This window comes from Cyprinus carpio, chromosome B9 (assembly GCF_018340385.1).
Source record: "Cyprinus carpio isolate SPL01 chromosome B9, ASM1834038v1, whole genome shotgun sequence".
NCBI classification, from domain to species: Eukaryota; Metazoa; Chordata; class Actinopteri; order Cypriniformes; family Cyprinidae; genus Cyprinus; species Cyprinus carpio.
Window position 1 is genome coordinate 29,072,831 of NC_056605.1, and position 24,524 is coordinate 29,097,354.

Below are 24,524 nucleotides of genomic sequence, written 5' to 3' on the forward strand. Positions count from 1 at the left end.
TGTACTGAGCAGGAATCACTTGTGTTGTTGTAAACTGCGGCTGTAACGGCTCAAGTCTGCTGCACAAGTCCTTGAGGCGCATTCAGATCGTTCATTTAACAGAAGCAGATATACAAAAGGACTTCAGCGATTCAACAGAAAGTGTGAGCTGGGACTGAGACGCAGATGAGATGCACTGGATACATTCAGTCTGTGTTTAAGACTGACAACCCAGAATATACCTGCTAACAGGAACGGAGCCAATAATGTATATGAACAGGTAACTTTCTAGTCAGTCATTTTCTAGAGGTGTAAACATCAAGACTTGTATTGCCAGGCCTTTGAGTTGTATTTTTATTGACTAAAATTAACAAAGAATATTAATATATTGCTCATTGTTACTTATGTTAACTAATGGGACCTTATTGTAAAGTGTTACCAGCCCTCCTTTTACATCCACTAAAATCCATTATCATGTAAATATCATGTAAAAGTCAAGGATTTATACAAGATGTACAAATGACAAAGAGTTGCAAGATGCAACTTTATGGCAGATTATTACAAACAACAACACCAACCTTTATCATTTTAATAGTAAAACTGATTAATAATTGCTAAATGATTTATCACAGGTCAAAAAATACAGTGCAGTTATTCATTTTTTGGTTTTTGGTGAATTTTTTATTTTTTTATTTTGTTAACTTATGTAAAATTTTGTCTCACCAATATTAGAGTGTCCGATATATAAAATATATGTTTCCAAATACATAAAACCTATCCATGTTTTGCATGCTTTTGTAAGGCTGTAATTAGCTGACAAATGCATACATGCCATTTTTGTTGCTTAACATGATTTTAAGCCTAAAAAATGCATTTTTTTGTTTTTCATTTTTTTTTGGCCACCAGATGTCAATATTAGTACACTGGTGTTTCTATTACTTTTTTATTACTACACTTATCTATGTTTCTCTTGATTGGCTGTGCACGAAAATAAAATTTTTAACTTAAGTTAAGTCCTTATGATATAAATATTTTCAGAACCAGCTCTTTCAGAGGTTTTTGATAAGGACTGACATAGCTTGTACCCTCAGCGTCACATTTTATTAGAGTCAAAAATTTGGCTATTCTGAAGGCTCCAAAAACATCAGTAAAAATAGTAATCTTACAAATAGTAATATTACAGGGAAAAAACACTTATATACTTCCTATTATATATTTGTCAAAGCTTGATCAAAGTAATTTCTATATCCACGAGGAATATGTTAAAATTTTAACACTAATACATGCATTTTTTTCTTTTCTTTTTTCATTTCTACTGCACTGGATTCAGATAGTGGAGATGCATCAGAGTTTTGTTATCAGTTATTGATTATTTATATTGTTTTTGAGATGACATGTCACCAGAATCAAAATCAAATCAAATCAAAAAAATGAAAATAGATAGATAAATAAATAAATAAAGAAGGATCCGTCTGTCAGACTCTCTATCATCATACTCAATATTGTAAGACCAACCTAATAAACTAACAACCCAACGGTCATTCAACCCAATTTATTACTGATGTCTATGAGATGACGTTAATAATCAACTGCAAACCTCAATGTGAATTGATAAGTGATTAACAAATGTGACTGAACTCAACTGTTTTAACATTGTTTTTTTCCCCCCACTAACTCATTATACACTATTTGGAGAACTGACTGTGCACACCTTGACCTTGGTCAGGTAATGTCTTATCAGTCTAATAAAAGAGAAGATAGTGCAGAAGGTGAGAACAGACTGATAGAAGAGCCCCTCGGACATGAGAGAAATGTCTCGCTTCCTCTACTACAAAAAAACTCTTATCACATTGAATGCTCGTTTGATATGTTTTAGGAAGTTTATTTGGAAGTAAGATCTTATTTGTTATCTCAGTTGTTTCACCTGCACTGTAAAGAATGATTTTTTAAAAAAAAACATTTTGTAAATAAAACAAAGGTTATTGGAATATGTTTTACAAGAAAATACTGTTTAATTCTTTCTGCTTTTACTAGCAGTTAAGGAGTGAAGATTATTATTAAGGCAAAACCCACACCATTTTTTTTTCTTAGATTTGTTTTCTCCCAAAGCAAAGATGTCACTAATCACACGTGTCTTAAAGTCCCCATGAAATCAAAATGAAAGTTTTTTGGGTGTTAGTATCAATATGTTAGTCTTAAGGTTATATATAAGACAGTGTGCTCCAAAACAGTGACAAAATTCGCATTTAGAAGATATAAGCATTCAAAGCTTGCAGTTCGTCACTTCCGCCAAAACAGCTCAACTATTTTTTTGACATCACATCATACTTCATCTTCTCATCAAATCTTCTGACCAATCAAATGCTCTCTAGAATCCGAAGTGCCCACCTCCTGCACTATAAATAGACACTGAAGCACTGACTGAGATCAGTCACTTGTTCACAGTGTAGTATTTCCTGTACAGTAAATGGCCCCTAGTGCACAATGTAGGGCCCCTTCCTCAAATCTTGCCCTGGAGGTCCAATGTGCTGCAGAGTTTAGCTCCAGCCCTGATCAAAGTCACCTGCCTGTGATTTTCTAATGATCCCAAAGACATTGATTGGCATTGATTAGCATGCTCAGGTGTGTTTGAATAAGGATAGAGCAAAACTCTGCAGGAAAGTCGATCTCGAGGTCCAGATTTGAGGATCCCTGATGTAGGCAATAGGGAACGATTCAGACAGTGTAAATAAGCCTTCGATTGGTGCAAATGAGGTCTGGTTTCACGTTGTTTCACACGAACCGCGGCAGTGCACACAGTATGATCCGGACTTTGGCTCCGGAGACACGATCACACGGAGCGGATCATATGCGCAAGTCGGCATATATTAAAAACTTTACAACTACACAACCTCAGCTTGTTTATGATCATTATTTTGTTTCTACTAAGAGTTTTGTATTGAATCTAGGGGGTAAACTATTATTTTGTCCACTAGTGGTTTTCAAATATTCTTGTCATTTTTATTTGGACAAAATCATGTGTGGAGAAGAATGAAGGATTCTTAAAATGCCCCTATCATGAAAGGTTCATATTTTGGTTTTGGGGGTCCTCAACAACAGGTTGACATGCATGCAAGGTCAAAAAACACTTTCATTGTCTTATAATATGCATTTATTTTTACTTTATTTGCTCAACGACTCCCAAAGATTTGCTCAAGATTCAATTTTCCAAACCCTTCCTTTGCGTGACGCTAATCTGCTGTGATTGGTCTGATTGGTCGATTTCATTTCCATTTCATAATAAAAGCTGTGTTTGTGAGCGCAGTGCTGCTTTGTTTACAGCCGTTACCAAAAAAAAAAGCGGCACCTAGTGGCAAAGAATGAATTTGTATTTTCATTCAGACCAAAGTGAAAAGACTAACAAGTGGGCGGGCAATATGCTAATGTTTCATGATGACGTCAACATGAAATGCTTGGGATTCGTTTTAAAAACGATTCGTTTCAATAATTCAGAGTTGAATCTTTCTTTTGAGAGACAATAAGTTTATACACAGTGCACTTTCAGATTTAAAACTTTGCAGGATGTTTTCATTCACTTAGAGCTGTGTTACACACTGCGTGACAGGTCATTTTCAAAAATCCATAATAAGGGCACTTTAATATTCAGTAATCATATATCTGTTATATAATCACTATGAAATGCCAGGTTAACAATAGTAGGTAAAAAGTTATTGTCTCTGTAGTTCATCACACAGGCATTGTGACTACAGTCAGATAATACTAAATGCTTTGTTTTTTCATAAGTTTGTGTGATTTGATGCTGTTGGGAAGTTAAAACTGGCTAAACGTGTATTTTTCTGTAAAACCACATGTCAGATGCGACCAAACTGAAGAATGAAGAAGAATAAAAGTGAAAACTCTCCAAGGGATGGTGTAGATAAAACCACAAAATCATACAAAGCTGATGAAGGTATGAACTGTAGTGTGCTGTCATTAATTTCGATTGCAAACTATTTAATGTTTTACAATGTGCAGCTGATCTCTTCTGTTTTCTTACAACACAGGTGCTGACCTCAAGTGAGTATTTTGTTTTTATTTATTGGCTTCTTTCAATATTATGTATACATGATATGGCAAAAAAAAATGCTACAGAAAGTGTCACATATGTCTAAAATCATCTGCTGAATTTAACATCGGAGAAATTTTTTTATAGAATAGTTCATTCAGGAATCAAAATTTGCTGAAAATGTATTCACCTTCACACATTTTAAGATGTAGATGAGTTTATTACGCAAAGCCATATACAGCTTGGATCACTTGAGGCTGAATAAACTTTTATCAAATTTTAATTTTTGGGTGAACTGTTCTATTCTATGGATTTAGGGATTCAAATATTTGTAGTCTCAGAGTTGTTGTTGAATGTGTAGATAATATGAAGTGGGTTTTGATGAAATGTAAAACAAAAACTAAAAAAAACTCACCATAACTACTGTTGACACTGACAGTATAACAATATGACTGATAATATTTTTTTCATTGCTGTTTCATTTGTTTATTATTTACATTATTGCTTGTCCAGATACTTCATGTAGGTTTAATTTAGAAGTAACAGCCATGATTGTTCAGATGGTTTTTGGTTCAGTTAATTGTTCACTAACTGTGTGGATGAGGGTCAGAAATGAACTTTTCCATTAAGAGGGAATTTTTGCCTCCTGGAATTGATTTCAGGTTTTTTTTTTTTTTTTTTACATTTATTAAGGCAATTTTTATCACCAACTTAGAACCTAACTGTATCTATATGATACATTTAAAAACAGGAGCTTATAGGGCTGCAATATTATGACAAAAATTAGTTATTGTTGATTATTGCTCTTGATATTGTGATGATTATTAATGTTGATTAATAGAATACATTATTCATTATTCAATAAATATTTTTTTTGAGAAACCGTTCAACATATGTGACCCTCTACCACAAAATAAGTCAAAAGCAGCACGGGTAAATTTGTAGCCTAAAATACATATGGGTCAAAATGATTGATTTTTCTTTTATGCCAAAAATCATAAGGATATTAAGTAAAGATAATGTTCCATAAAGATATTTTGTACATTTCCTACTGTAAATATATTAAAACTTAATTTTGATTAGTAATATGCATTGCTAAGAACTTAATTTGGACAACTTTAAAGGCGATTTTCTCAATATTTTGATTTTTTTGCACCCTCAGATTCCAGATTTTGAAATAGTTGTATCTCTTGCCAAACCATACATCAGTGGAAAGCTTATTCATTCAGCTTTCATATGATGTATAAATCTCAATTAAAAAAAAAAAATTGACCCTTATGACTGGTTTTGTGGTACAGGGTCACATATTTTCTGGCTCTGGCTTCACAGACAAACATGTCAGTCCATGACGTTAGTCTAGTCTTGCGGAAGAACTCCCGCTATAATCACTGAAGCTACGAAATGAATCATATAATTACATTGTCTCTTCACTGTGCTGTTAGACGAGCGTAAAGACTTCAATCAGTGAGCACACACACTCCACAGCAACTCTACAGTTTTCACCACTTACTTATCTGAAAGTTTCTGGTTGTTGCATTTTCAGCGCTGACTAATCTAAGCATCTCGTGATTGGGCACTGCATTCTTAAGCTCAACAGAAACACATGTGGTTGGTTATAAGGCTCATCGTTGCCAAAAAAACAATACGTAAAAAGCAATCTGATGCAGTGTGAGCGAATCAAAATGTAATTATGCAAATAGACACTTTTCATTTATTTTCACGTTACATGTTTAATTGTGACAGCCGTAATCGATTGTTTAATAGTGCAGGGGCATTTTTTTGCCTCTTTATCTTGAATTTGTGTGGCATTTTTGTTAATTTTGGTTCAAGAGCGTAGGTTTGCTTTCGGCATTGGTGGGGACATAACGGCAGACAACAGACATTTAATTGTTTAATCAAAATGATTACTGGCAACAATTTAGTAGTTGCTGCATAATGGTGGGGACATCATAACAAGCAATTTCCAGATTTGTAAACTGTAGTTCTCTTAAATAGGAAGAGGTCAAGCAACAGATTAATGAGTTACTTCAAATTTCACAAAAAACTTATGGATGTAATTATAATATAAGTCAAACACTGAATGAGTTGCTGTTTTTGTCACTCTTCTGAGGAAGATGCCATTCACACGTTTTGGCTAAATTTTACATTCATAAACAAAAATCTGGCTCTGAACCTCTCTTTTCTTTATTCGAAGTTGATCTATACAAGTACATGGAAACTATTGTTACTACACTTTTACTATAGTTCAACCAGGGTTCATTTTCTTAAGGCATCTGTATTGTGTATGCTTTCTTTGTTTTTATAACTGTACTGCCTTAATGGTTTGATGTATTCTACTGTTTTGTGAAAAAAAAAGATATCAGAAAAAAAGATCCGCGATCCCTGCACCAAAGTTCCGATCTGAGTCAAATGATCTGAAAATTAATTTTTACGCTGCAATAAAGTCTGCAATCAAATCTAAATTCTGTCTGTGTTTGAAGGAATGGCATTGACAAAACAAAAAAAGAGAAAGCGCTGACCGTTGGATTCTTTCAGCTGGTAAGCGTTTCAATGTTATTCTGCTGTTTAGATGGATTTAATCCTTGATTTTTCTCTCACATCACTGTTTTTGATTTCTGTCCAGTTCCGCTTTGCCACATGGAAGGAGGTGCTGATGATGGTGGTGGGAAGCGTGTGCTCTCTGGTCCACGGCGCCGCATCTCCTCTCATGCTGCTGGTGTATGGCATGATGACCAACACCTTTGTGGGCTATGAGCTTGAGGTTCAGGAACTGGCCAACCCGAACAAAACCTGCATTAATAACACCATCACCTGGCTGGACGGGACTGTGGTCGAGCGGCTGGACAACAGCACCACGTACTGTGGGTGAGTGAGGATGGTTCAAGATGGAACCTGCAACTTGAGTGTCCTCACAGGAAAATTGTGCTGCTTTTTAAAAGTGCAACAGACTTAATGTAAATTCCTTAGGACAAATATTAGACACAACTGAGACAATTATAGAGCTTTAAAATAATCATGTATAGCTCAGATTCTTTGGTTCTAGGAGAATTTGATGAGAAATATTTGAGTTCATTGAGACTGAATTTAAGTTAATTAAATCTGAGACAATTAATCAGTGCTCAATTTGTAAATGAATAATCACCGGATCCAAAAATGAACCATATAGCATCATGCTTGCATCGCTGACTCTCAGCTGATCACATCTACTAATAAGAATACGACACCTATCACGCATTCCTATATTAGCTCTATACAGTATTATTCAGCAGCTTTTTCACTTGCTCAGGAGCAAATTACCCTCCTCCATCCCCAACTCCTCCTTTTGCCACAGTCAGGACTTCAGGCTTTCTGATATCCAGCAATTAAAAGGCACCGTGACCGACACTAACAATACAACTTCAGTTTTCCCGGAACATTCAGTGACGTCACTAAATGGTGATGCCACATCTATAGGAGCATTGTTCACAAGTTTCTACATAGGCCTAGGACAGCTACAGCCAGGGGCCAGGTACAAACCTGGGACAAAATGGGTTCCCACATAAAATCTCTTAAGAAACTCTAGAGGAGAAAAGCATATGAGATTCCCAGCATCTGTTTCTTTAGAAACAAAGCAAGAGACTTAATCAAAAGTCTATATTTGAGCTCCACATTGCCGTTTATGAGTAACAAACATTTGTGTTTATTTTGTTTTTTTCATTTGGAAACTTAAAACTGTTCCGTTTGATTCTCATTTTCTCAAAGTCTCAAATTTGGGAAGTCAACTTTTTTTTTCTATTTTTTATTAATTACATAAATATATTTTCTGATATAAATAAGAAATATTTATATTTATGTACCTATACTGCATTTATTATTTTTAACTTATTTTCCATATTTTTTATTATATATATAATATTTGTATTCCATTTTTATTTATATTTTATTATTTAAATAGATATATTTAGAATTTTTGCATTGTTCAAATATTTATTACATTTAATTCTTGGTTATTTTTTGTTTATTTACTTTTTTAAAACAAGTTTATAATATTTGTATATTTATATTAACATATTATAATTTTTTGAAAAATATTTATATAAATATTTATTACATTTAATTATTTATATTTTTTTATTTATTTGCTTTTTTTCCCAACAAGTTTAATAGCCAGAAAAGGGTTTTGGAGAAAGAACTGCAGGATAGGTTCAAACATTGTCAAATGTGTCACTTTGCATTTAAATGTTCTTGCGCTGTCCCCCTTTACAGTGTGGATATTGAGGCTGAAATGACCAAGTTTGCGTTTTACTATGTTGGAATTGGAGCTGGAGTCCTTATTCTGAGTTACTTTCAGGTATATGAGAAAGTTTGTTCTCATCTCATTTGAAACTTTTTACTGTAATGGCCATTCAGACAAATGTACTTCAAAGAAATGGTGCAATATTAATGTCTGTCTAGAGATGCAGTCATGGTTTTAACATACACATCGTTTATTTCTTAGTAGTGCTCCAGATCCGCAAGAGACTGAGATATTATTATGCCAAAATCTCAAGAAGAAGTGTTTGTTATAAATTCACAGTATTCATGAGCATTCACTCTGGTTTCAGATCGCTCTCTGGGTTTCTGCTGCCGCCAGACAGATCCAACGCATCAGGAAAATGTATTTCAGGAAGATAATGTGCATGGAGATCGGCTGGTTTGACTGTAACTCTGTCGGGGAGCTGAACACAAGGATATCTGAGTAATATTCAAGTCTTTCTGTGTTGTCTTGTACTATTGTTAGATTTGTTCATGAATCTGTTAGTGGTGTTAAATATTAAACTTTGCATTGACAAATCTAAACGTGCATTTTGAAGAATGATCAGATTTTTTAGTGAACAATAAACAATACATGAAGTACACTGTAAAAAAATATTTTTTGAAGTTGATTATTGGAGCATGCTTTACAAAAAATATATTTTTTAATTTACTTCAAAAGTTCACTTTTAATTAAATGCATTACTAGTAATTTCTTTGTAATTATTAGTTAAATTTACTAGCAATTTCTGAGTGAAAAAATGCTTCAAAACAAATCTTTTATCCGTTGTAATAAAATCTAGCTTATTTTTCATGTTTGTGACTTATTTTTCCACGTAGTGACATCAACAAAATCAACAACGCTATAGCAGACCAGGTATCTATCTTCATCGAGAGGATCTCAACATTCATATTTGGTTTCATGGTGGGATTCATCGGCGGATGGAAGCTGACGCTGGTGGTGATAGCAGTCAGTCCTCTCATTGGACTGGCTGCAGGACTCATGGCGATGGTTGGTATCACTACAGAAAGTTTAATATGATAACTGTAAATGTAGAAACATGAATGGGAGAAATCTCATGATGTAATGCATGATTTAAAGGAATAGTTCACCCAAAAATGTGATGCAAATTTACTCACCTTCCAGCCATCCAAGATTTAGATGAGTTTGTTTCTTCATTTGAACAGACTTGGAGAAGTTTAGAATTGCATCACTTGCTCACAAATGAATCCTCTGCAGTGAATGGGTGCCGTCAGAATGAGAGTCCAAACAGCTGATAAAAACATCACAATAATCCACAAGTAATCCACACAAAAAAAATGATCTTGTTTGAATCAGGAGAAAAATATGCACCGATCAACACCATCCTAAACAGTTCTAAATATATCAGTGGATTTTGATGTGAGACAACATCATAGACTTTTTCAGTGGAGGAAGTGTTATTCTGGATTATGGACTTGTACTGTATTTTGCATGGTTTAAAGTTAAAATGCCTTAATGATGGATTTGCTTATTACAAACATTCAAATTTTTCACTTCATAAGACTTTAACTGATGGACTGGAGTGGTTTGAATTACTTGTGGATTATTGTGATGTATTTATCAGCTGTTTGGACTCTCATTCTGACGGCACCCATTCACTGCAATAGATCCATTGCTGAGACGCTGATGTAATGCTACATTTCTCCAAATCTATTCTGATGAACAAACAAACTCATCTACATCTTAGTTAGATTAAAAAAAATGAAAATGTACTGTATATTTTTGATGTGAGCTGTGGCGAGGCTGACGGGTCATGAGTTGACGGCTTATGCTAAAGCAGGATCAATGGCTGATGAAGTCCTTTCCTCCATGAGAACGGTTGCCGCTTTTGGAGGAGAGCACAAAGAGACAGAAAGGTACAGCATGCCCTCTTTATCTGCCAATGCAAACCCTTTTACATCTGGATATATCAAGTGAAACTGGTATATTTAACGAGAAAACACACTGAATGTAAAGGTATTCTGAACCTGGAATAATGTGGATTGTAAAAAGTGGGCATTATTGTTGGAATGAAGGGATGGCAAGAGTAAAAGTGGTGGTGATGTCATTTATGAGGTAAGACAGAGCAAGTAATTGCATCTTGGTGAAAGATTATGAAAACATTGTTTTCATCGGGATGAATCTTCCAGTCATGCACAGCTAGATACTGTAGAGTGAGAGATTTTTAATGGTTATTTCCACAGGTATGACAGGAACCTCGTGGAGGCCCAGGCGTGGGGTATTAAGAAGGGAGCGATCATTGGTGTGTTTCAGGGTTACCTTTGGTGCATCATATTCCTGTGTTATGCACTGGCTTTCTGGTACGGCTCAAAACTGGTCATTGAAACCAAGGAGCTCACGCCCGGCGGCCTTGTTCAGGTATGACATCCAAGTGTGGACACAGAAGGAGAAACATTATTATTATCATATGTGACCCTGGACCTCAAAACCAGTCTTAATAGTCAATATTTCGAAATTGAGATTCATACAACATCTGAAAGCTGAATAAATAAGCTTTCCATTGATGTATGGTTTATTAGGATCGGACAATATTTGGCCAAGATACAGCCATTTGAAAATCTGGAATCTGAGGGTGCAAAAAAATCGAAATACTGAAAAAATCGTCTTTAAAGTTGTCCAAATGAAGTTCTAAGCAATGCATATTACTAATCAAAAATTAAGTTTTAATATATTTACGGTAGGAAATGTACAAAATATCTTAATGAAACATCATCTTTACTTAATATCCTAATGATTTTTGGCCTAAAAGAAAAATCGATAATTTTGACCCATACAATGTATTTTTGGCTATTGCTACAAATATACCCCAGAGACTTAAGACTGGTTTTGTGCTCCAGGCTCACATTTTATTATCTTATTTTATTTTATTCTTTAATTGTATCTTTAATTTATTCTTATTTTAATTTTATTTAGTTTTTTTTTTAGTTTTTTTTTTAAATAACCCTTTATTTTTTTGGTCTTTGATTATTTATTTTATTTGATAAATTTATTTTGATCATTTATTTGTAGCATTTTTTTTACATTAATGATAATTCAAAGTTCTATACATGAAAGTGATTAAAAATAACCATAAAAGATATGCAGGAAATACAAATATCAATAAAAATAGGAAATGTATTAAAAAGAAATGAGAAAAGTATAGAGAAATAAAAAATACAATTGTATCTTTCAGTCAGAAGGATGCAACACATTATTTTATGAAATGTTTGCTCTCTTCAGGTATTCTTTGGTGTTCTTATGGGTGCCGTGAATCTGGGCCAGGCCTCTCCTTGTCTTGAAGCCTTTGCTTCTGGTCGGGCCGCAGCCAAAAGTATATTCGACACTATTGACAGGGTGAGAATAACACACACACAGTTCTTCTCCCAAAATCAATGAATTTCATTCTTTCAGCTTCAGGGAAAGATTAATCACTGTCACATCCTGTTCCCATACAGGAACCAGAAATCGATTGCTTCTCAGAAGAAGGTCATGTGTTAGACAAAGTTAAAGGTGACATTGAATTCCACAGTGTTCACTTCAACTATCCCTCTCGTCCTGAAGTGAAAGTGGGTTATGTTTTTAGCATGCATAATTTAATCTAATGTTTGCATTCAACAGTTAAATTGAATCCAGTGTTGATTGGCTGTATCTTATGTTCAGATATTAGATGATTTGAATGTTGTGGTCAAAGCTGGTGAGACGACTGCATTTGTTGGACCAAGTGGATCAGGAAAGAGCACAACAATCCAACTCATTCAGAGGTTCTACGACCCAAAAGAAGGAATGGTACAGTAAAACAGACTAGTGTTAATTAGTACTATATATACTGGTACAGTATTTATTAATAGTTTTATTTAGCTTTTATTTTCACGTTTTCATTTATTTAATTTTATTTTCAATTTCATGTTTTTCATTTCAATTTGATTTTTTATACATTTTTGTTTTTTAATATTTCTATTTAGCTTTAATTTATTTTTATTTAAGTTTTAGTTTTAGTAACTAAGACTTTGACTTATTTAAGGACTGCTAATTATGTCAGCTCTAATTTTTATTTTTCATCAAGTATTTATATTTTATAATTTTTTTATCTTAATTTTAATTACCAAAAGGTTAACAACAACAACAACAAAAAGCAACTAAACAAACAAACAATTAAATAAATACATAAATACATGTTTAGCATTTATTTGCATTTTTCATCTGATTTTGTAATATTTTATCTTCACCTTGAATTGTTTTTTAAATAGTTTTAGTTAACAATATTTACACTGGTCAAACATCTTTATTTCATAGGACATCAGTTATTTACAAATAATTAATCAATCAATAAAATTATTTATTTAGTACTGAATTTTCATTTTTCACCTATTGATTACATTTTATTATATTTGAATTAGTGAAAGAAAAAAAAAAGTTTAATTTAACATTCACAACACTGGTTCACACTTACACAATTTCATAGGACAGTAGTTGCTTCCAACAATAGAACAATGAATGAGTGAATGAATATGTATATATAAATTAATTAATCTTATTTCATCTTATTTGTTAAAATACCTCCTGAAATACTAGTAATGCAGTAAAATCTAAAACTAAGTGACTGTTCTAGTGTTGAAAATCTAAATTATTGTCATTTTTAGGTCACCGTGGATGGTCATGACATCAGAAGCCTGAATATCCAGTGGTTGCGTTCCCTTATTGGCATAGTGGAGCAAGAGCCTGTTCTGTTTGCCACCACGATCGCGGAGAACATCCGATACGGCCGTGCTGGAGTCACCATGGAGGAGGTTATAGAAGCCGCCAAACAGGCCAATGCTTACAACTTCATCATGGATCTTCCTCAGGTGATAGCTACTGCATAAGATCAGTACCTGCATTACCTCACTGATAAATTACACAGAGTAACACAGGAAGTGCTTGGAGATTTTTTTTATATTAGTTTTGCGCATATAAATTTTGCATATCAAACTAAATACATTTTATGACATTGTCGTATCATGCAGAAATTTGACACATTGGTGGGTGAAGGTGGGGGTCAGATGAGTGGAGGGCAGAAACAGAGGATCGCCATTGCTCGAGCGCTGGTCAGGAATCCCAGAATCCTCCTGTTAGACATGGCCACATCAGCGCTGGATAACGAGAGTGAGGCTGTAGTACAGGAGGCCTTGGATAAGGTGACTTTTTGAAGTATAGTCAATCTCAAATTTACTCAGAGAACATTTCTCACATTATCACAGTTTATTTGCTGTAGTTTAGAAAATGGTAATAAAATAATAACTCAGAGTTAAACTGTGTCAAAACAAATTCATCTTAAATATGTCAGATAACTTTGATAAAAAGGTATGTAATGGATTATTCAGCTGTTAAATTTTTTAGTACACAATTTGATAATAACAAATTAGGTCAACCAGTTACCAAGCAATGCTTCATTTTGTTCAGTCTGTGGTGTAAAAAAAAAACAAAAAAAAAAAAACACTTAAGCAAAACAAGGTCAGGTCGAAGTGTCTGAATAATATTTGGTCCCAAATTTTACTGGTAGTCCACTGTATGAAGTATTTGGGTATAATGTGTCACAGTTCACTTTATTTTGCTATCCTCACTTACATGAATGAACTACTGTATAGTGTCCTGCACCCACTAGTAAAAAGATATCAAAAATGATATCTGACGTCTGGAATTTTTGGTTTGACTGTATATCTCCTCTAACTGACTGGATGGTTTTCTCATAGCTGACGGAATCTATTTCATCTATCTAGCAACAGACTTAAGAACCACTTAGAACACCTTAAGCACCCAGAAACACCCTAGAGACCACCCGACAACCATTTAAAACCCCTTAAGGGCCTAGCAACCACATAAAACACCTTAAGTGTCCAGCAACACCCTAGCAACCACTTAGAGACAAGATATTTTGAAAAACCAGTTGTTGGTCCCCATTGACTTCCATAGTATAGGGAAAGAAATACTATGGGGACACTGTTTGATTACCATCATTCTTTAAAATATCTTTCAACAATTTTAGTATCCTATAATTTAATGTTTTAGCATCCGATAATTTAACGTTACTTGTAAGCAAATGCAGGTTTGTTTAAGAAAGCGATATTTCCAAATATTTGTTGTTGCAAAATTTTCACAATTTCAAAATTCAATGGCATTTTTCAGGCTCGGCAGGGAAGAACGACTATCAGCATCGCACACCGTCTGTCCACCGTCCACAACGCTGATGTGATCGTGGGCTTTGAACATGGACGCACTGTAGAGAGAGGCACGCACAGACAGTTACTGGACAGAAACGGAGTTTACTTCACACTAGTAACCCTGCAGAATCAAGGAAAGGATACAGACAGCGATAAACCAGAGTACAGTGAGTACAGAGAGTTTTGGAGGTCATTGGAAACCTGTATGCTGGTATTTTTCTGTGAAACACGAAAGCAGAAATGTTGCATCACTTCACCTGTGAATTTTCATGCATTGTAAGCTACATGTCCATCCATGTATTTTTATTTGAATTAAAACAACAACAACAACAACAAAAAAAAACTCTGGAAGCCTAAAAAATTAAAAAGGTAATTGTGACTTTTTTTTTTTTTTTTTGCAATTCTGACATTTTTCCTAGAATTGCTTGACAAACTTGCAATTCTGAGAAAAGATGCCAATTTATTTATTTTTTCTTTAGAATTGGGGTTTATAACTCACAGTTGCGAGTTCATCTCATAATTCTGAGAAAGAAGTCAGAATTACAAGATATAAACTTGCAGTTGTGAGAAAAAAAAAAAACAGAATTGTAAGAAAAGTCAGAATTGCAAGACATGAACTAGTAATTGTGAGAAAAAGACCAAATTGCATATTTATATCATGCAATTCTGACAACAACAACAACAAAAAAAGCAATTGCAAAGAAAAAGTAAAAAAATTGTGAGATCATTTTTTTTATTATTTTATCCAGTGGTGGAAACAGGCTTTTCGATTTTGTTGTCTTGAAAACATGGGATGGAAATGCTTTATTTTCTGATGTTTTATGCAGTCCTCTAATTTATCAAATTTTGATGGAAGCATAGCAATAGTGACTACATCTGTCAGCGACAATAACACAACAACATAAAACCTTTATATTGCAGTATATTATTCTGAATTGATGCAATAAAATAGCACACGAAGGTGGTTTAACACACATAAAAAAATTACATTTTAAATTATATTAAAACAGCATGGAGCGAGTTTTAAACAACATGAGGGTCAATGACCTTGTGTACATTTTTGGGTGAACGGTTTCTTTAAACTCTAACATGATACTGAATCACACAGCTGCAGAGATGATCATTACAGAGGAGGAGGGACTTGAGAAAGTAAAGAGCTTCAGCAGAGGAAGTTACGAGAGTGCCTTAAGGTACATAAACATTATGACTTTTGATATTATTTTGAGAGGAGAGTCCAAAATGTTCTGTTTTTAAACTAAAACACCTTTCCTATAGGCGCTCTTTGAGACAGCGATCACATTCTCAGATGTCAAACAACATACCAGATGCCATATCTGGAAAATTCAAAATCCACTCGGATCATTTAGAAACTGAGGAATTTGACGCAAACAACAAGGTCTGGAACCGAGTGCATTTAAATACAGCATCACACATGCAATGCTTTCAATTTTTAGCTAAAGTTCCCTATCTTGTCTTGCAGAAAAGCAAGCGTAAAGATGAAGAAGTCATTGAACCGGCTCCTGTGGCACGAATCCTGAAGTATAACTGTCCCGAGTGGCCATATATGCTGCTGGGCTCTTTAGGTGCTGCCATCAATGGATCGGTCAACCCCATCTATGCTCTTTTATTCAGTGAAATCCTTGGGGTGAGACACACACATGAACATGAGATACATTCTGATTAGTGTTGTTCCCTAAAGCAATTCTGTCTTTAATCCCTATCCCTAAATATTACATTTCGATGTCTACCTTGTTGAAAGGGTTTTGAATAAAATGCAGCATCCCATTAGCTGTATGTATACTCTGCGCTATCTAGATAATCAACTTATGATGATAATTTTAGTCGGAGTTTAACAATATCATGGTTGCTTTTCAGACATTCTCCATTCAAGACCTGGATGAACAGAGGAGGCAGATAAACGGGATTTGTATTTTGTTTGTCAGCATAGGAGTCCTGAGCTTCTTTTCACAGTTCTTACAGGTATTTCTACAGTTCCTTGTTGAGGTTTTGTATACCTTCATTTTAAAGTGCCCCTATTATGGTTAATGAAAGCTTCATATTTTGGTTTTGGGAGTCCCCAACAACAGGTTGACACTTTTATTGTCTTATAATATGCATTTATTTTTACCTTATTTGCTCAATGATGCCCAAACGATTCGCTAAAGGATTCATTTTCCAAACCCCTCCTTTGCGTGACGCTAATCTGCCGTGATTGGTCGATTTTATCTCCACTTCATAATAAAAGCTGTGTTTGTGAGCGCAGTGCTGCTTTGTTTACAGTCATTACCGGGGAAACCACTGTTGTTATGCTCCAGAAGCAGCACCTAGTGGCAAAGAATGAATTTGTATTTTCATTCAGACCAACAAGAAAAGACAAACAAGTGGGCAGGCAATATGCTAATGTTTCATGATGACGTCAACATGAAGTGGCTTGGGATTCGTTTTAAAAACGACTCGTTTCAATGATTCAGAGTCGACTCTTTCTTTTGAGAGACAATAAGTTTATACACAGTGCACTTTCAGATTTAAAACTTTGCAGGATGTTTTACACACTGCATGAAAGGTCATTTTCAAAAATCCATAATAGGGGCACTTTAACATTTCCCATGAGAAATTTGTGTGGTGATATTACAGCAGATCAATGATACAGTGATATGTTTATCGCAGGGCTACTCATTTGCCAAATCAGGAGAGCTGTTGACTCGCAGGCTGAGGAAGGTTGGATTTCAGGCGATGTTGAAGCAAGAGATCGGCTGGTTTGACAACCCCATTAACAGTCCTGGTGCTCTGACTACCAGACTAGCCACTGACGCCTCCATGGTGCAGGGGGTGAGTGACAAAAGATACAAACAAGAAGATACAATAATAACAAAAAATGTTGCAAAGCTGAAGAAAGCATTCATTTCATATGAAAAGAGTTGTTTCTTAAAGGCACAGCAGCAAAAAAATAAAAAATAAATAAATAAAAATATTTGTGACTGAAAGTTTCTGGCACACAGACACTTTACTAACATTATAACTTTAGGGGGAAAGTTCCATAAAATTACATCTTTACAGGGATAGTTACTGTCGTATACTCATCCCAAGTTTATCTACTCTATACCAATATTTACGAAGTTCAACTTAAGTTGTTTTGAAGAATGTGGGTAACCAAACAGTTTCAGCAACCACATTCCTCTGTATAATGAACAAAGCTCTCATTTCTTATGCAAAGGGGTGTTTCTTAAAAGTGCAGCAGCAAAAAATTTATTTTTTAATTCCAATAGAGAGCACAAAAAAGGGATATAAAACATACTTGTGACTGATTTTGGCACATAGAAACTTTACAAACATTATAAGTGGAGTGAAAAGTTCATATGCCCGTTAAGGTTTACAAGAAAATACAATAATAAAAAAAATGTTGCAAAGCTGAAAAAAGCACTCATTTTAATATGCAAATGGGGTGTTTCTTAAAGGCGCAGAAACGAAAACAGAGTATTTAAATCTAAGGATCAGAGAGAACATAAAAAATGGATATGAAAACAAATTAGGACCGAATTTGGGACTTTTAAACTTTACTAACACTATAATTGGACTTTAGGGGGAAACAGTTACATGACATTACATTAAAAAAAGCACTGATTTCATGAGCAAGGGGCATGATTTGTAAAGTCAAAAACAAACAAATTTATGACATTCAAAACAAATATTTTTAGAGGACTTTAGTGGGAAAAATGACATTGTAAAAAATGCCCCTTTAAAGATTTAAGATCATTTATATAGTTAAGTGTATGTTTGATTGTGTTCAATGTGCTCTTCACCAAAGGCTACAGGTTCACAGATCGGCATGATTGTGAATTCACTGACCAACATCGGTGCTTCCTTCATTATTGCATATTACTTCAGCTGGAAACTGAGTCTAGTGGTCACTTGCTTTCTTCCTCTCATCGGCCTGTCTGGAGTTTTTCAGGCTAAAATGCTGACAGGATTTGCTAATGAAGATAAAAATGCATTGGAGGCTGCTGGACAGGTACAATAAAAGTCATGTTAAATAATGTCTGATTTATTCATTTAAATGCAACATTCATGCTTTCACTGAGGCAGCAAATACACATGCGTAAAATGCAACCAGTGTAGTCAGCAAAAATTTTTTTTACTGGTTTTAGCATTGTGAAGTATTTAGTATTGTGAAAAATGAACATTTGAAGTTTGTTTTGCAGTAAATAGTACTTTAGTTTAAGAAACACATAATATGTTAAATAGTATTGTTTTTATGTAGCATTTAGCATTACATAGGAACAATTATACTGGTGTCCTTCAAAATTACTAAAAGAATTGTAAGCTATCCCAATATGTTCAGTCAGGGATATGTGAAAATATATTTACAGAAATAAATGTCATGCACTTCCATTCAAAAGTTTGGGGTCAGTAAGATTTTAAAGAAATTATGCATTAAATTGATCAAAGTGACAGTAAAGATATCTATAATGTCACAAATGATTTCTATTTCAAATAGGAAGTTCAAAAGAACAGTGTTTATTCATCAGATATCCTGAAATAAAACGTTTCAGGGTTTCTACAAACATAAAAACTGTTTTCAACTGTGATAATAATAAGAAATGTTTCTTGAGCAGCAAATCAGCATATCTGAATGATTTCTGAAGGATCATGTGACACTGGAGACTGGAGTAATGATGCTGAAAATTCAGCTTTGCTTCACAGGGATAAATTACATTTAAAAATATATTCAAATAGGAAACAGTTATCTTAAATTTTAATAATACTTCACAATATTACGGATTTTACTGTATTTTGATCAGATAAATGCAACATCTTGCTGAACCTGAAAGCTTTTGTCCTTTTTTTTTTGTTTTGGCCTTTTTCACAAACGATGAATCTTGTCCAACAAAATGATCATTATTTTTGCTATGCATATGTCTGTTCTACAGGTGTCCAGTGAAGCTCTGAGCAACATCAGGACCATCGCCGGTTTAGCCAAAGAGAAACACTTTGTGTCTCAATATGAAGAAAAACTACAAGCACCATATAAAAGGGCAAAGCAGAAAGCTCATGTTTATGGGATCTGTTTTGCATTCGCCCAGTGTGTCATTTTCATGGCCTTCGCTGCCTCTTTTAGATATGGCGGCTATCTGGTCAGTAATGAGGGGCTTCCATATATGATGGTGTTCAGGTTAGTTATTGTCTGGAATAATGCATGCAGGATTTACAGCTAAGCATCAGTTATAAGCATGCATAAATGACTAAAGGGAATTGTTTGAAATATACCAGTCGATCAGGTAATGTGTGTCATTCTGTGTGTGTTTATTCCTCAGAGTCATTTCAGCTCTGGTGACCAGTGCCACTGCACTTGGCAGAGCTTCATCTTTTACACCAGATTACGCCAAGGCCAAGATAGCTGCTGCCCAACTGTTCAAACTGTTGGACAGGGTTCCCAAAATAAGCCTCAGCAAAACAGAAGGACATAGTTGGGTAAGAGAGTGTCTGTTATTTTTCTCCCAGTTGTTACTTTCACTACTTCCAATGTTCTCTTCTATGTTGTGACAGGATGACTTTAAGGGCCGAATAGAATTTAAAGGGTGCAGGTTCACGTATCCCAGCAGGCCAGACATCCAGGTTTTGAGGGGGCTGGAGGTGTCAGTACATCCAGGACAGACTCTTGCTTTTGTGGGAAGCAGCGGCTGTGGGAAGAGCACCAGCGTTCAGCTGCTGGAGCGATTCTACGACCCCGATGAAGGACAAGTGGTATGAAACCACATTTATTGCATCTTTACATAAATGCTTTTAGCAGATGTTTTTATCCAAAGCAACTTACAAAGCAAAACAAAAGCATTTTGTCACAGAGCCAAAAATATTCGTAATATATTTTGATGCATTTTTAATTTGCATTGCATCATTGCAAGAATTATTACCACACATATTAAAAAAATGTAAAATCTAGTTTAAATTAATCTTGGCATTTTGATAAAAACACGCAAGGAATTGCAGCTACTAGATGCTATTAAAATATCTCTTAATAATTCACAAGATGAAATGCAAAATCCTTGATTGTGACACAAACCATGGCTTTCTGTTCTTGCCCTAGTTGATCGATGGACATCCATCTGCGAGTATCAGCGTGCCCTTCCTGAGGTCTCACATTGGAATCGTATCCCAGGAGCCAGTGCTGTTCGACTGCAGTATCGCAGAGAATATCCAGTATGGAGATAATTCTCGTACTGTGAGCATGGAGGAGATTATAGAGGCTGCTAAGAAGGCCTATCTGCACGATTTTGTGATGACACTGCCTGATGTAAGCTATGCATTCCTTTCATTCATGACTTGACTATTTGGATTTACAGATATCAAGTTTAAATGTGGCTAAAAGTCGACATGAAATGTTGTTCATCTCATTTTTTGTCTGTAATTGAATGTATTTACAACTAAAGCAAGTTATGTTAGTCTGTTAGTATGGTCAGATCATGCATACTTCATGCACTATTCGAGCTGCTGCCATTGATTCGACTGGGAAATTCCTGGAAATTACCTTTTGCTAAATTGTTATGAACAAACATTTGGAATAACAAGCACTGATGAATCGTACATAATACCAAGAAGGTGCATTACGATAAATAGAATCTTTTTGGCTTTAAGCCTACTGTACCATATTTGAAGCATCTAAATGATCAACATGAAACACGTGCAAACTGTTTTGTTTACATTTAAAAAAAAAAAGATTTTCTGGATTATTGTTGTTTTTCAGAAATATGAAACTCAGGTCGGTGCTCAAGGCTCTCAGTTATCTCGTGGACAGAAACAGCGCATAGCGATCGCAAGAGCCATCGTCAGAAACCCTAAAATCCTGCTGCTGGATGAGGCCACGTCTGCACTCGATACTGAGAGTGAGAAGGTAAAACTACATCAGTGTGTGTTTGCACTTATCTTATAACCGGACTGTAATTTACCATCAGCCTAATTTCACACTTTCTCAATATTGTCTTCAGTGCTGAGTAGTAACTGATTATATGTAATCTGAATTACATAATTCAATTCCAAAAATTAATTAGATTATATTATGTTTCAAAATACTCATAATCAGCCTACAGTAAATTAAATTGATTACATGATTCCTTAATATTCACAAAATGGTAGCAAGTTATTCGTAATTCATTGATTTTTTTTTTCTCTATTTTTTAATCATTTACATTTTCTTTTCTAAAAAAGCCTATTTCTAATATATGATAGTCTTCCAGTTTTGTGGAATTGGACACACAGCAAGTGTTTTATTTAGACTGTTTTTTTATTATTATTTATTTTAAAAATATTTATTTTACTTTAGCATATTTAAGATGTCATTTTTAATTATTAGCTTTTTAATAATTTACAAACCCCTGTAGTTCCTTCACAAACTCTGGTTTGGGAAACCCTGACAGTGTAATGAACTCCATGTTGCTGATAACAAAAAAGGGAATAAATAAAATATTTTATTTTTATATCAGTGTGGTACAATATTCTGTTCAAATCAAAGTAGGGGCCTTTCACACTGAGCTTGATTAAGCGACTCGAATGTACACAATAACGTTCTTGAATCAAAACCATAGATCCCTATGGAGCTATGGAGCTTTTTTTTTTTTTTCGACCAGTGTTGATTTATTTTATTTTTTTACCTGTTGCACTGCGATAAAACAAGCTGTCCAATTAGATTTGAGCTTTAGATCACATGCCCAGAGGTTAGAAGTAATCTAAATGTAATCAAAAAATAGTTGCATTATATTACCTAAAATGAATCTAAGAGTAATCTTAGGAGGTTAAAAGTAATATAAAAGTAATAAAAAAAGTAGTTGGATTATGTTACTAACTACATTTGTTTTTTAATCATGTAATTTGTATTCAAGAATGAACTGCAATTTGCAAGTACTCCCCTCAGCACTGATGCCTGTTGTAACACACGTTCATAGTCACGGGAAGAAGGAGGCGCCTGTCACACCTGTATTTCTGAATATCTTTTTAATGCACAAAATGTCTTTGTTTTTCAATCTTCAGGTTGTTCAGGCCGCGCTTGATGAGGCCCGTCAGGGACGCACGTGTATCGTCATTGCTCACAGGCTTTCCACCATTCAGACTGCTGACATCATCGCTGTGATGTCACAGGGCGTGGTCATCGAGAAAGGGACCCACGAGGAGCTCATGGCCAGGAAAGCTGCATACTACAAGCTTGTCACGACAGGGGCGCCTATTAGTTAAAAAAACATATAGCACATTCCTTGTGCTGTCATTGGTTTGTCTGGCTTAGTTGGGCTGCTCAAACAGATTACATCTCATTACATTTGGTAATGGAATTACTTAACAATCGTTGAGGTGTTTTTTGCGGATATGTATTTATTGATAAGTGGACGTTTATTATGTCTTGACAAAATCCTCTATGTGTTTGAATTATACTTATATAGGTGTGGTTAGTCAACCTGGATGACCTGTTTTTGTGTGTTTTTTCAAGAAACTGAGAGAAAATGTATGTGACATCATGCAAACATTTGATTTGTACTAAAAGGTTGCAGAGAATCGACAGTTTTGATGTCTCATTCGTTGTCATTCAGATGTTACAGATGAACAGTTTGTACATATTAAAAAGTCCTGTATGAAATTTAAACATATTTTTCACTATTAATTTTGCCTTCAATGATGAAAAATTGTGCTCATTTAGCTAAGCAACAATACTGTACGTTTCTCCTCGCTTGTTTATTTGTTCCATTTGTTCCTAAGAGGGCATAAAGTTAAAGAAAACAGCTTGAACCATCTTGTAAAGGTTTATTGTTTACAGCACTCAGCTGGTTTAAGTCGTCAGCCAGTTAGTCTCCCAAGCCTGACCAGCTCAAAACTGCTTAAATCACTCTAAAACTAGCCCACAGGCTTGTCTTATGTAGGTTTTTCTTTCAACAGGGCATTTGTAAAACAGTGGAAGGATACATTTTTATTTTTGGTGTTATTATATAAATTATTTTTTACAGTGTGGCTGAATATTGCATATTTGAATATTTTAATATACTGCATCAAAAACTAGACTTAAAGAGGGAAAAAAACACACAAACACTTTGAGTCAGTGATTCAGTGGTGCATACATAAAGACAAATTCATTCTTGAATGAATCAGTCTGAACGAATCGTGTGAAGGCATGCTTCAGTGACTCATTAATTATAAACCTGCCACCTACTAGCATTTTATTTTCATAGTAGCTTATCTCTGCATTTTTTTCCAACATTTCATATTTGTACAATAATAATAATAATAATAAACTATTTTAAAACACCAAGCTCACAACATTATTTATGCTGTTATAATTTTGCAGTCTATATGCATATATTTCAGCTACACTGAACTGTAAATGCCAGTAACTTCTGTTTCTTCTGCAGAGGAAAGATCAGGTTTGTTGATACTGATTTAATTTGATTGGTAACAGCCATATATTGTCTTATTATATTAAGTGAAATTATTAATAAAATGAAAGAATTTGATATGAAAGATGATGCATGCATTTAATACGGTTAGGGGGAAAAATGCCCTTTAAACAGTCCAAAAATTACCTGGAAATCAGTTTAAATAAATTTTTGGTATGTCATATAAAACCTAATTTCCAAACAACAAATTGTAGCTAGTGAAAATGCTGAGTGGCTATTAAATTTCCAAAACTACTAGCCACAGTGGCTGGTGAGCAAAAAAGTTAATGGCAAGCCCTGTATGTATGTATGTATGTATGTATGTATGTATATACACTACCGTTCAAAAGTTTGGGATCAGTAAGACTTGTAATCTTTTTTAAAGAAGTCTCTTCTGCTCATCAGGCTGCATTTATTTGATCAAAAATGCAAAAAAAAAAAAAAAAAAAAAAAAAAAAAAACTGTAATCTTGCAAAATGTTGGAAATGGATATTTAAATAGAAACCATTATTTTATATTCTAATAACATTTTGCAAGATTTTTTTTTTTTGCATTTTTGCATTTTTGCATTTTTGATCAAATAAATGCAGCCTTGATGAGCA

At 34.4% G+C, this 24,524-nt stretch overlaps 1 protein-coding gene across 1 annotated transcript; it reads left to right on the forward strand.

Moving 5' to 3' along the window:
• On the forward strand, nucleotides 1-24,014 carry LOC109075418 (bile salt export pump-like). Its single transcript, XM_042731841.1, has 28 exons — nucleotides 1-259; nucleotides 3,835-3,928; nucleotides 4,023-4,035; nucleotides 6,505-6,562; nucleotides 6,648-6,889; nucleotides 8,270-8,354; nucleotides 8,608-8,741; nucleotides 9,137-9,309; nucleotides 10,072-10,195; nucleotides 10,523-10,697; nucleotides 11,559-11,672; nucleotides 11,774-11,884; nucleotides 11,979-12,104; nucleotides 12,959-13,162; nucleotides 13,322-13,492; nucleotides 14,481-14,682; nucleotides 15,624-15,705; nucleotides 15,791-15,911; nucleotides 15,996-16,160; nucleotides 16,391-16,495; nucleotides 17,183-17,344; nucleotides 18,321-18,524; nucleotides 19,444-19,685; nucleotides 19,828-19,984; nucleotides 20,060-20,257; nucleotides 20,598-20,804; nucleotides 21,255-21,401; nucleotides 22,535-24,014. Exons 2-28 carry the CDS (start codon nucleotides 3,853-3,855, stop codon nucleotides 22,733-22,735), a joined length of 3,999 nt encoding a protein of 1,332 aa, XP_042587775.1. The 5' UTR covers nucleotides 1-259; nucleotides 3,835-3,852; the 3' UTR covers nucleotides 22,736-24,014.
• The last annotated feature ends 510 nt before the right edge of the window (nucleotides 24,015-24,524 follow it).

Excerpts from the sequence above, each read along its gene's own strand:
- LOC109075418 (XM_042731841.1), top strand. The coding sequence starts at position 3,853 with ATGAAGAAGAATAAAAGTGAAAACTCTCCAAGGGATGGTGTAGATAAA. Across the intron at positions 9,310-10,071 it reads TGCAGGACTCATGGCGATGG|CTGTGGCGAGGCTGACGGGT; the intron begins TTGGTATCACTA and ends TTTTGATGTGAG. Across the intron at positions 19,686-19,827 it reads CCATATATGATGGTGTTCAG|AGTCATTTCAGCTCTGGTGA; the intron begins GTTAGTTATTGT and ends TTTATTCCTCAG.